The following is an 11,652-nucleotide window of genomic DNA, read 5'->3' as shown; positions in this document are numbered from 1 at the left end:
GTACACAAGATGGAATTATATAATTGTCAGTTTTTAAACATATTACTACATACATTCTGATTATCTATTTAATTTCAAAATTCAATATATTGTTACAGTCATTAGGTTCAAAAATGTTATTTCTAAAGGGTTAACCTTCAATACCTATTTTGTGTAATCACACCTACTTCTCAGGTAGACATGCTAACAAAATTGTACATGTACGCTACCAGAAAAACTGTACTTCAAAGATTTAAGATTTAATTATCGTAATTATTGATTGATAACTTTTTCAATATGGCCCTTTAAAGTTTCCAATTGTCGCACCGTCTCTGCGTCAAGAGTAGGGATATGTGACAGTCGTAATCCATCTTTCGGTAAGAGCGAAATAATATCACCATTGTGGAGGGGGACATTAACATTGGCGGAACGTTCTTGCACAACAGCTGATACTAGTAGCGGACTGCCTTGCATACTGATAACCGTTTCTCCTGCTCGCGGGCGACGCAGCACACTCATAGGAGTATTTGGTTTCACTTTGGGTGTTACAGGACCAAATTCATTACTTGTTCGCTTTAGTAAGGCTGGTGTCTTGAATTTACTTGCAGACTGGTTTATGTATTCTTTCGACGTTTTTGATATTATTTTGTATGATGCTTGGCTTAATTTAGTCTTTCTGCTCCTCGATGAACTTCGCGAATGCAATTTTGAACTTCCAACTGCAGTCACTCGTGATTGTCTAGTTCCTGCCTCTGTCACGTATCCATCGTCAGATGTAGCTGTCATTCGCTTGTTTTGTTTTTTGGACTTCACTGTTGATAGTAGAGGAGATAGAAAAGATTGTTCTACGTTGTGAGAAGACACATCATTTTCCTTGTCATCTTTAGATTCTAGAGCAAGAATTTCGCCTAAAGTGAGTTTTCTGATATCCGAAGGTAGACGTGCCAATACCATATTTACTTCAGTTTCCAACCTCCCGATGCTCATTTCTATGTCTGCTTCCATTTTGCGAATTATCAAATTACCTTCTCTCTCGAAATCTTTGATAAATGAATGTGCCTCATCTAAGGAATCACGAGATTGTTTTACTTTGCGTGCTTGCTTTGTACGTGGCATGATGTGCGGCTGTTTCAAATTTGGTAAATGTGATAATTCCACGTAGTACAGTTGTAGAAATTATTCTGAAAGGTGAAATTAATTAATTAATTTTTAAGAATAAAACTAAAAATGTAAACTATGTAAGATAAAAGTCAATAGCATCTGGAGGAAATCTAGCTGCATTCACAGAATATACCTCATATATTCTAAAGGATGTACTTATTATTTAGATATCTCAAAGAATGTTGATAAAGTCAGTAAAAGTAGAATAAACGAGCGAATTATCATATTAAGGACAAAATTGCTGAAAACCTTTACACTTTTATGCATTCTGTACATTTAATAATCATAAAGAATTATTAAGGGTATATTTCCGAAAAATAAACGTTTATCTATCTACTATTCACCAGTACTGACAATGGGCAATTCTACAAATACTGACTAACGGTTGGTTCCACGATCGCTCAGTACTATTCCGACAGTACAGATACTTAAGAAATGGAGAGACAAATACGTTTAAAAATGTAGTTTATATAGCAGTTGGCGATGGTTTGGATGGAAGAAGGGCACATAAGCTAAAGTAAAGTTTCGAGAAAATTAGGGAGAAAGGTTTGTTTTAGTATAAGTACGTGAAAACTTGTACAATATATAAATTGTATTTTTCAGTAGGTACAGTAACTTATCTTTTAAAGAATTCATACGCAAAATGATTACTCAATCATGTTAACTTTTTAATATTATGGTTTAAAACAATTTGGTTATATGCCCTTTTTCCATTAATAGAGTAATATCGTTAAAAAATTTAATTTTTCGTTTATTTCTTAAATAAAATTAATGCACTGGAGAATAATAATTTCTTTCACGAACAGGTTATAATGAAGCGCGGTGTATTAGCTACTTAATTTCACTGAACGCGTTATACTCGTAGTATCAACAAGTCTACGACTACACTAGATCAAGGTGCGCTGACCTTGTAATGTTTGGAACTCATATAAACATGCGAATTTTGAAATATTCTTTATATGATATATGTAAAAGACATGCCCCGGGCGTTCACCGCGATTTACGGGAAAAGGGCATATAGGCCTATATGCCCTTCTTCCATACAAGGCCTCAGTTTCAAATGCTCATTAAACATGTAATTTTATGTCATTATAAAGAGTTGTAAAATGGTCTCAAACACGAAAAAACGAAATATTACATAAAGAAAAGTTGTAATCAATTTGAATTATTTATTTATAAAATTATTGTATTTATATTCACGTCAAGATTTAATTTATTTTGAATACATATAAAATCGTATGATGATAAACAAATTATTCAAAAAAAAATTAAAAAATTAATTTTTGTATCCAGTGGTATGATGATGAATGGATAAAGTAGATGCGCTCCAAATACAATGAAATGATTTTTTTACAGAAGCTGTATTGGTGTGCAGTATCGCGGCAGTACTGCGAAGCATTACCAGCCAGTTTTATATTTATTATACACAATTCTTAGAATTTAAACGAAAAATCGATTATTTTGCTAGACGATCAAACTTTAGTGGGCTCTCCTACTGCACATAACATTGCGCAGTGCATTTATTGGAAGCAGGTCACGCGTAATTCAAAATTAATATTAAGTGCTATAGGCTGTGACGAGAACTAGCAAGATAGCCGATACCAAGAGTCAAACAATAACACTAGAGACATAAGACGATGATTTATTTTTACAAATGTTTCCGCAAATAATTTCTTACAATAGCATTTCTTGATATTTTTTATTTTGCAAAATCTATTTAATTAAATGATAACATCGATAATAATTTTTCATTCTAATTATGAGCAATTTTCGTAATTTAAATTGATAACACAGGACCAAAAATTAATTTTTTTTAAATTTACCACAACACATTCACGAATTCTATATGTATTTTTAGCCCCTAAATCCAAATCCGTTGAACATTTATGTACGGCACGTCAGGATCCACATAATTTTCATCCTCGAAATCAAAAAGTCAACAAACCACGTAACCACAGACCCATAAACCCACAAACCCCAAACCTACACCCCTTCACCCACAAATTCCCACTCCCCCTTTCTCCTCGCACCTTCCTAGCCCTACTTGTGCAAACTCTACACACAAAAATACTGCATGGACAAATTTTAAACCCACTAAAAACTTTCTCCCCTCCCTTCTCCCTACTTTCCCATCCCATTTTTCTGACTATATACGTTTTTGATCTCCATAAACCACAAATCTTCAAATCCTACATCTAAAAACTTTAGACATATATACCACAAATGTTTAAATCCTACCTCAACATTTGCTCTCTCTCTCTCCCTCCCCCTTGCCTGTCTTTTGCTATACTTCTTTGATTCACAAACCTTATAACTACAAAATCTAGACACAAGTAATGTACATGTTCAAATTCTATATCTATATATCCTTTCTCTCCCTAACTTTTCACCCGTTGTAAGGAAGAGAAGGGGAAAAGGGGGATAGAAAGAACGTTAGAGAAAAAAGGTTTGTAGGACTAGGGCTTGTACACCTAAGGTAGAACTAGGATTTGAATATGTATTTGTGTCTGTAGTTTTAAGTTCTAAGGTTTGTAGGTTTACGGTTTGTGTCAAAGAAGTATAGAGAAAGAAAGATGGGATGGTAAAGGTGGGGGGGGGGGGAGGATATGTAAACCTAGGATTTCAACATGCATGGAACTTGTGCCTAGACTTTGTTGTTCTAAGGTTTGTAGGTTTATGGTGTATGGGACAAAGAAGTATAGTGTAAGAATAATATGGTGGGGTACGGAGGAGAAATACAGAGGTTATGTTAATCTAGGATTAAAAATTCTATGGTATTTATATGCAAGGTTTGTAGACGTGGGATTTAAACTTTTGAGGCTTATGGGGTCAATAAGTTATATAGGAAGAAAAATGTCATGGGAGAGGAGGGAGAATAGAGTAAACAAAATTTTTAGTGGGTTCAGAATTTGTACATGTAGTATTTTTGTGTGTAGTTTGCGCAAGTAGGGTTTGCAGGTATACGGTTTGTAGAATTCAAAGGGGTAAATCGAGAAGTTAGGAAGACTTGTGAAAAGAAGGAGAGGGGAATTTATAGGTCAACCCAGGCGGGCTTCATGAACGGAAAGGATATTGTATCCACATAATATACCTTCCGTATTATGCAACAAAAACGCTACAACAAAAAAACAGTAAGATGAACCTTCAATTTATTGCAATTCGGATTCTACCTTAAATTTTCCGTAAGAAGGTCACAGAATAATTGCAACAGTTTTTTTTGTAGCGTTAAAAATTAATAAAAAAATACAATACCTGTTATGAACATAGGCTGAAGGCGACTTCAAGCGAATCTTCTTTCAGTAGCAACATACTACTTAAGCAACTATGGATATGCTTGAAGTAGCCTGCAGCAGAAAATATAACATTTTTCAACATTTTTAACGCTACAAAAAAAAAACTCTTGCAATATCTCCGTGACATTCTAATGGCAAATGACACGTAAAATTGGAATTGCAACAAGCTAAATGCCCATCTTGCTGCTTTTTTGTAGTTTTTTTTTGCATGATACGGAAGGGATAGTATGTAAATATTTTAAGGGAACGCTTTCCGTTCATTCAGTACGATGCCAGGGAAGGGGGCTGTAGGTTAGGGGTTTGTGGATTTATGGGCCTGTCGTTATGTGGTTTGTTGACTTTTTAATTTCGAGAATTAAGTGGATTTGAGCTGTATCAGGTTTTTGTCTAGGGAAAAATCGATTTCCCGTCATTTTTCGCGATTGACGGAAACTTCTGACGTGCTGGTTATAAATGCTCGACGTATTCGAATTCAGCAGCCAAAAATACATGTAGAAAACGTGAGTTTGTTCAGTTCCATTTTTTGGTTGGATTTCTGGTCCTGTGTAATCGCTTATATTTAACGCAGTTCCCCCATTCATGCAGAAAATACTTAGTCTATGCTCACCGTATTTTCATGATAAAAAATTGCTGAAACATTTTTCTTTTTAAAGTCATGATTTTTATTCATTTGTACCTTGAAAATTATAGTTCCAAGTACCTGCATGACTACATACGGAATTTTTTTTTTGTATTTCGCTTTTCGTGAAAAACCACCGGCTAACGGATTCCTTGCCAGCACCAATTGCCTAAGCTCCATAATTATGTAGATATTTGTAAATGCTATAATAAATTTAATGACTAAGCTTCGCTCCTATTACTCCTATTTATTGCCTTATTAGACTAAGGCGCCAAAATATCTCAGTTCCAATGGATTAGTAGAGGGGTAACAGATCCCTAAAGGGGATGATTGAAAAATCCCGAAAAATGAAATGTTTGCCCCTGAGAAATGTACAGCCCTTTTGCATAATTATTATTTTCAATTACTATAACGCATTCTACAAAATTATTAATAATTATTATATTTCAAAAATGGGGTTATGTACTTGTCAACATTTTGATAATACCAGTATACGCGAAAATAAGCACATCGATATTATATTCTTAAGTGCAACGACTTGTAGATACTTAATTTGCACACAGAAATTCTTTAGTGTGCCTTCTATTTCCTCTAGCTTGAGTAATTCTAGGGAAATTAAAGGGCTTTCTCAGATTATATAGATTTAAACGGAAAAAATAACAAAAAACTAATATCCTTTACAGTTTTGAGTGCGAAATCAGTCACTTGTCCTGTGCAGACAACTTTTTTTTGATGGGCCTGTGTGACCAGAAATGCCTTAGACTTTTCCCTACATTTTGCATCTAGATAGAAAATAGAAGAAACTTGAAAAATGTTGGGTTAATATTTAGATTTAGCAGGCAAACCTGCAAAGGATATGGCATTTTTGTTATTTTTTCCCGTAAAAATCTATATAATATGAGAAAGTCCTTCAATTTCCCTAGAATTACCCAAGCTAGGGGAAACGGAAGACACACTAAAGAATTTCTGTGCACAAATTTAGTCTCTATAAGTCGCGGAACTTTAAAATATAACATCTATCTATTTTCGCGTATATAGATATTATCAAAATAACGTCCAGAGTAACCCTAGTTTTCTGCCTATTTTCTGCATCTAGGGGGAAACCGAGACATGCACGAGAAGTTTTGAGGCCAGATTTGGATTCAGCGGCTCAAAATCCAGAAGGGTAGCCTCGTCACTTGTTTCGAGCAGCAAAATTTATTTTATGCCCTATGTGACTAGAAACTACCTAGGCTTCTCCCTACTTTTCGCATCTAGGGAGGAAATGGTAAAAGCTCTAAAAACTTAATAGTCAAATTTATATTGAGAGCGAAAAACTACAAAGCAAACAGCATTTTTCTTATTTTTTGCTTCATAAGTCAGTATAACATGCGCAAGACCTTCAAATTCCGTAGATTTATCCTAGCTAAGGGAAACGGTAAGCATACTGGGGAATTTTTGGGTTTGAATTTAATCTGTTAGTCACAAAACATAAGAATGTGACGCCGTCCCAGTTTTTCCCGGATTTTCTGCATCTAGGGGAAATCTGAGACATGTAGGGCAAATTCTGAGGCCAGATTTGGATTCAGCAGCTCAAAATCCATAGGTGTAACCTAATCGCTTGTTTCGTGCAGATACATTTTTTGTACGGCCTGTGTGACGAGAAAATCCCTAGGATTTTACCTACTTTTTGAATCTAGGGAAAATTCTATCGAAATTTTTGCTGTGTCGACAATTTTATAGTGTCTGATACTTTATAATTTTGGCAATTGGGTAAAATAATAGTGTGGGGAATTTCCAATTTCTGAATTTTCTATTTCCAATATTTTATTTTTCTGCAATTTTCAGTCATCTTCCTCGGGCGGATTAGGTTTCAGGTCACTAGGGAATTCCGGCAAACAAGTATATTGATTATGAGATCTAGAACCTGACATGGATACACAGTTGTTACCTTCATTACAGTAATTATTTTTTAATACTCTTGACTAAATTCTTAAGAGGAAATTATGAGAGCCGATTTTTCAATATTTATTTGATTGAAATTCCAATAAATCGAAAAAATGGCAATTTTTACAACTCTTGCTATTTATTTTTCTATAAACAGTCAAAATAAACTCGGGATCAACCTAAACCAGTTAACTAGAATCTAACACATAAAATTCATTCATTGATTGTTGAAATTAATTTTTATAAATAATTTGTCTAAATAAAAACACTGAACAAATATTAATAGTCACACATTACAACGCAAAATACGCGATAGAGAAACCGTAACCATTTATGTTCATTCCAATCAGCGGCGTAGCGTACAATTATATCTGGGTTGGGGCTGATCTTAAAGAATAAGGGCAAAAGGTATCCAAAAAATACAGTCAAACCTCGTTTATCGCAACCCTCGTTTATTGCAATCCAAGCTCCTCGTCTATTGTAACTTCCCCAACTCCCACCACTGATTGTCACATGTTGCGCATAGCCAATAACAACTGGGGCGGGAAACACGTGATTTTTAAATTCGTTTTCGATCAAGTGAAGAAAACCAGATATATATTCAATATATACCGTAAAATACTTTCAATATTCAGTAATGTTTAAATGTTTTACTTTGATATGCAATATAAAATCAAATTTTATTTAATGAATGTTATTTTACGCTTAGAATATGTTATTGAAAGGTAAGGGAGTTAAATAAAAGCAAGTTAATAAAGAAAGAAGATCTTTTTTCAAATTGTTCATTTTCAATGAGTCGTATGTTGAAAATTACAAATTAAAGAATATTCGACGTGAAAAAATATTTATCACTGACATTTCTTCTGGATTGAATAGAGTGAGAAAATATTTAATGTAAAATATTCTGATTACAGTCATTGTGGCTTAAATCATATTTTTCATAAAATTCTTAATAAATTATCGCTGATATTTCTTTTTTATTGGCTAACGTGAGAAAATATTAATGTAAAATATTCTGGTTACAATCATTGAGGCTTAATTCATATTTTTCATGAAATTCTTTATAAATTATCGCTGACATGACTTTCTTTATTGAATAGAGTAAAAAAATATTGAATGAAAAATATTTTCATTACAATCATTGTGGCTTAAATCATATTTTTCATAAAGTTCTTTATAAATTCTCGCTGAAACTTCTTCTTTATTGAATAGAGTAAGAAAATATTTAATGTGAAAGATTCTTATTACAATAATTGTGGCTTTTAAACCACATTTTACATAAAATTCTTTATAAATCGATGATTCTTTTGCCATCTGAATACGCTCGAATGTCGCTGAATCTTCTTCAGTACAAACATCTTGTTTTTGATACCACTTCTTGAAATCAACAAAACTGACATATAATTGCTTTAGATTTTTTTTCAATTCGCATTCTGCTATAAATAAAGTCATTCCTGCTTTCCGTCTCTTGCTCCAGATACAAATTATCCTCTTTTTCTTTTCCTTCCGCGTTTTCCATTTTGTCCTATAAAACAATTTGATGTATCAGTTCGGTGAATTACGTGCAAATGAAACATTTCATCCAGATTTTATAGTAAAGTAATAAAATTAATTAACATTTTTTTCTAGGCAATGCAAAGCATGCAACACTTTTTTATATATAATACTACGATTTTACTTGATCATTTTCTGTCTCTCAAAATTTAAGAGGAATTTGGTCATCAGACCGCTCCTCGGAAGCAGGTTCATGCAAATCATCTTGATTGCACTGATTGATGTCGTTATTCGAAATCGTCTGATCCATGAGGGCCAATGTTTCTTTTTGAAGGGATTTATAGATCAATCCAGTTTCGTCACCATTAAAAACGTCGTCTAAGGGTCGATTCCACCAACCACGGTTAAAAATTTAATCCTCGGTTAAAGCTAGCTACGCGTTCCATCACTTTTTAACAGCCGCTTAACTCGCATTAACCACCGTTAAATCTAACCCGTCAAGATCGGTCGGTTAGGGCATTTTAATCGTCCTTTAACCTAAAAAGTGCAGTATCGTTGTGAGATATGGAGTTTTTGGAAGAAGTTCTGACGTCGTCTGATGACGAATTGGAAAAAGACATTTTTAAATTTATCCGCAGAAGACCACGAGCTTTCAAAGAAAGAGTTCAAACGAGATTTCTCTTAAGAAAAGCTTGTGTAAATGATTTGCTGAATCAAATCGAAGGAGCATTAGAAACAAAATTAGGCGATCTCACTTTATTTTCTTCCAACTTTTCACAGATAACACGAATAAAACAGAAATATAACAGGAACAAAAAACACATACAAATTCACTTTTTTTATGTTAGTGTGGAAACGAGCGTGAAGTGAACCTTACTTGGATTTGGCGCGCACGGCCATATTGCTTTGCTTTTCACTCGACCGGCAAGTAGCCAATCACGCGAATAGTTAAACGTAAAATAGGAGTTATTTCGAAATGACTATCTGGTTAGACAACCGGGAATCTTACTGCTCTTTTTAATAGATAGATAAAAGATTATTTTTCGGCCTGCTATCCTTAAAAAAATTGACTTGCTTACACTTCCAATTTTTACAGAACTTTTTTACAACTACCTATTAAGAATTAACATTACTTCCACACCTTATATCTAATCCGCTCGCTTTTATAGCCTAGCCTTCCTCGCTTGGCCATGCCTCGCACGCATGTCGCTATTTTCTCGGTATACCTCGCATTGCAAGCCTCTGCTTCCGCGGCTAACACCTAATACTTGTCTACTATTTACAATATTTACAGTTTTCTTATACCTACTTCCTCTCCTATTTACAAAATTTCCTTCTCCATCCCTCTTCCTCCTTTCTTCTCTTTGTCCCCATCTTACCCAACACCACCTTCACCCATGCTACTACACTTTTGTCCCCCCTTTCATGCAACAATACCTCCATGCTTATCGCACTGCTTTCCACCTTTTCACTCCTCCAACAAGTGCTCAACTTTTACATCCCCTTTCCCGCACAATTCACACATTCTCTTCTCTCTAGAAAGCCAGAAACTATTAAAATCCTCCATTCAACCGCATCTCATTCTCGCTATAAATTCCTGACATCCTTGCTCTCCTTTCTCATACAAATATTGCGCTCTCTTTCTCTTGGCATAATCCACACGTAGTAGCCGTTAAACCTTGACTCTCTTATTCTCTCCTCTCCTTCTGCCTTCTCTTTCTCCATGCCATTCTTTTGAACCAACTCATATAACTTTCTTCTTCGTGCATCCTTATCACTTTATTCACCTGCAATCTATTCGTTCGAAAATACATTTCCCTGCATATGCGAGTGACCATATCCTGACTCCTCCTACCCTAACTCCTCCTACCACTCCGGCCGCTAGTTTAATTTCTATATCCGCGATTAAAATTGCAAAAGGCGTTGGGCTAAGCGGGCAACCTTACCTCAACCCCATATTCATTCAGAAACCCTCAGATTCCCTCCCTTCCCCTTTCCCTATCTTTCGTCTGCTCATATACCTCCCTTGTCCTCTCAATCAGGCCTCTCTCCACTCCTCTCTCTTCCATTGCCTCCAACAACCTCCCCCTAGTCACAGAAGGGAACGCACCTTTTAGATCTACAAAAAACGCGTACACTTTCGCACCCTTTTTAGTTAGTTCTCTATCTAGCACGTGCTGCAAGACGTAAATATTGTCAATAAGTACTCCTTCGCTCCCTAAAGCCCGCCGGCGTCTCCAGCAATAATCCTTTCCCCTTAACATCCTTCCGCAGCCTATCTGCCAATACCATCGCGTATATTTTGTACACCGTATTCATTAGCGTAATTCCTCTATAATTCTCCTGCCTCTCACTATCCCATTTCTTATACAGTGGTACGATCAACCCCTTGCTCCAGCCTCTTGGGAATCCCTCCCCCTCCATACTTTTTTCACTAACCCCTTCAGCCTCTCCCTTACCTCTTGTGTGCCAAACAGCCACGATTCGTCCACTACTCCGTCCAGATCTGCTGTCTTAGATTTTTTCAACTTCCTTATCTGCTTCTATGTCTCCTCGTCATTCAGCTCTGATCCCTGAAATGAATCTTTACAAAATTTCCTACATTCGCCAATCCCTATATTCTCATTTATCCCCACCCTACATTTCCTAAACATATTAATTAGCTCCCACACGTCCCCTTTTGTCTCAACACTTCTCAGCTCCTCTTCCAGCTCTTTTTCCTTTTCCTGCTCTTTCTTCTTACACGTCACCCTAAAATTCTTCCTGATTTCTGCGTACTCCTCCCTTTTCGCGGTTTCTTCCTTTCACTTCCTGTACTTCTTTTTCAACTTTCTCTTCATCATCTTATATTCCCTATCCCACTGCGGCTTCACCATTCCTTTCTTCTTCTTCCTAAATAATTTCTTTTGCACACACCCTTTCACTTTCTTTTAGATCCTCCCATATCTCGTCTTTCTACTCTCCCTCAAAGCTTACGTTGTCGAACTGATTTCACCCTCCCTTTGAATGCGAATTTGTCCATCTACCACCACCCTTACATATTCGCGATCACATAGTCTATCACCGATACCCACATCTTACTCACATACGTCTATTCTCCCTTTTCGTCCCCCTGCTACCATTCCATTCGCCACCGCCCAGCCTCTGTCCTTCATCCAGTCTTTTAGAATCTCCCCCTTC

At 35.7% G+C, this 11,652-nt stretch overlaps 1 protein-coding gene across 2 annotated transcripts in view; it reads right to left on the bottom strand.

Annotated features, from left to right (window-relative positions):
• The window catches only part of LOC117170367 (borealin), a 48,588-nt gene continuing 36,936 nt past the window's right edge, over positions 1 to 11,652 (bottom strand). For both annotated transcript variants that reach the window (XM_033357123.1, XM_033357122.1), the window contains exon 2: positions 1 to 1,160. In XM_033357123.1, coding sequence (XP_033213014.1) covers positions 253 to 1,095 — 843 coding nt within the window. In that variant the 5' untranslated portion in view covers positions 1,096 to 1,160 and the 3' untranslated portion in view covers positions 1 to 252. The remainder of the gene's footprint in view (positions 1,161 to 11,652) is intronic.

Source organism: Belonocnema kinseyi, chromosome 3 (assembly GCF_010883055.1).
Source record: "Belonocnema kinseyi isolate 2016_QV_RU_SX_M_011 chromosome 3, B_treatae_v1, whole genome shotgun sequence".
NCBI classification, from domain to species: domain Eukaryota; kingdom Metazoa; phylum Arthropoda; class Insecta; order Hymenoptera; family Cynipidae; genus Belonocnema; species Belonocnema kinseyi.
This window is presented reverse-complemented; position numbering and strand designations above follow the sequence as displayed.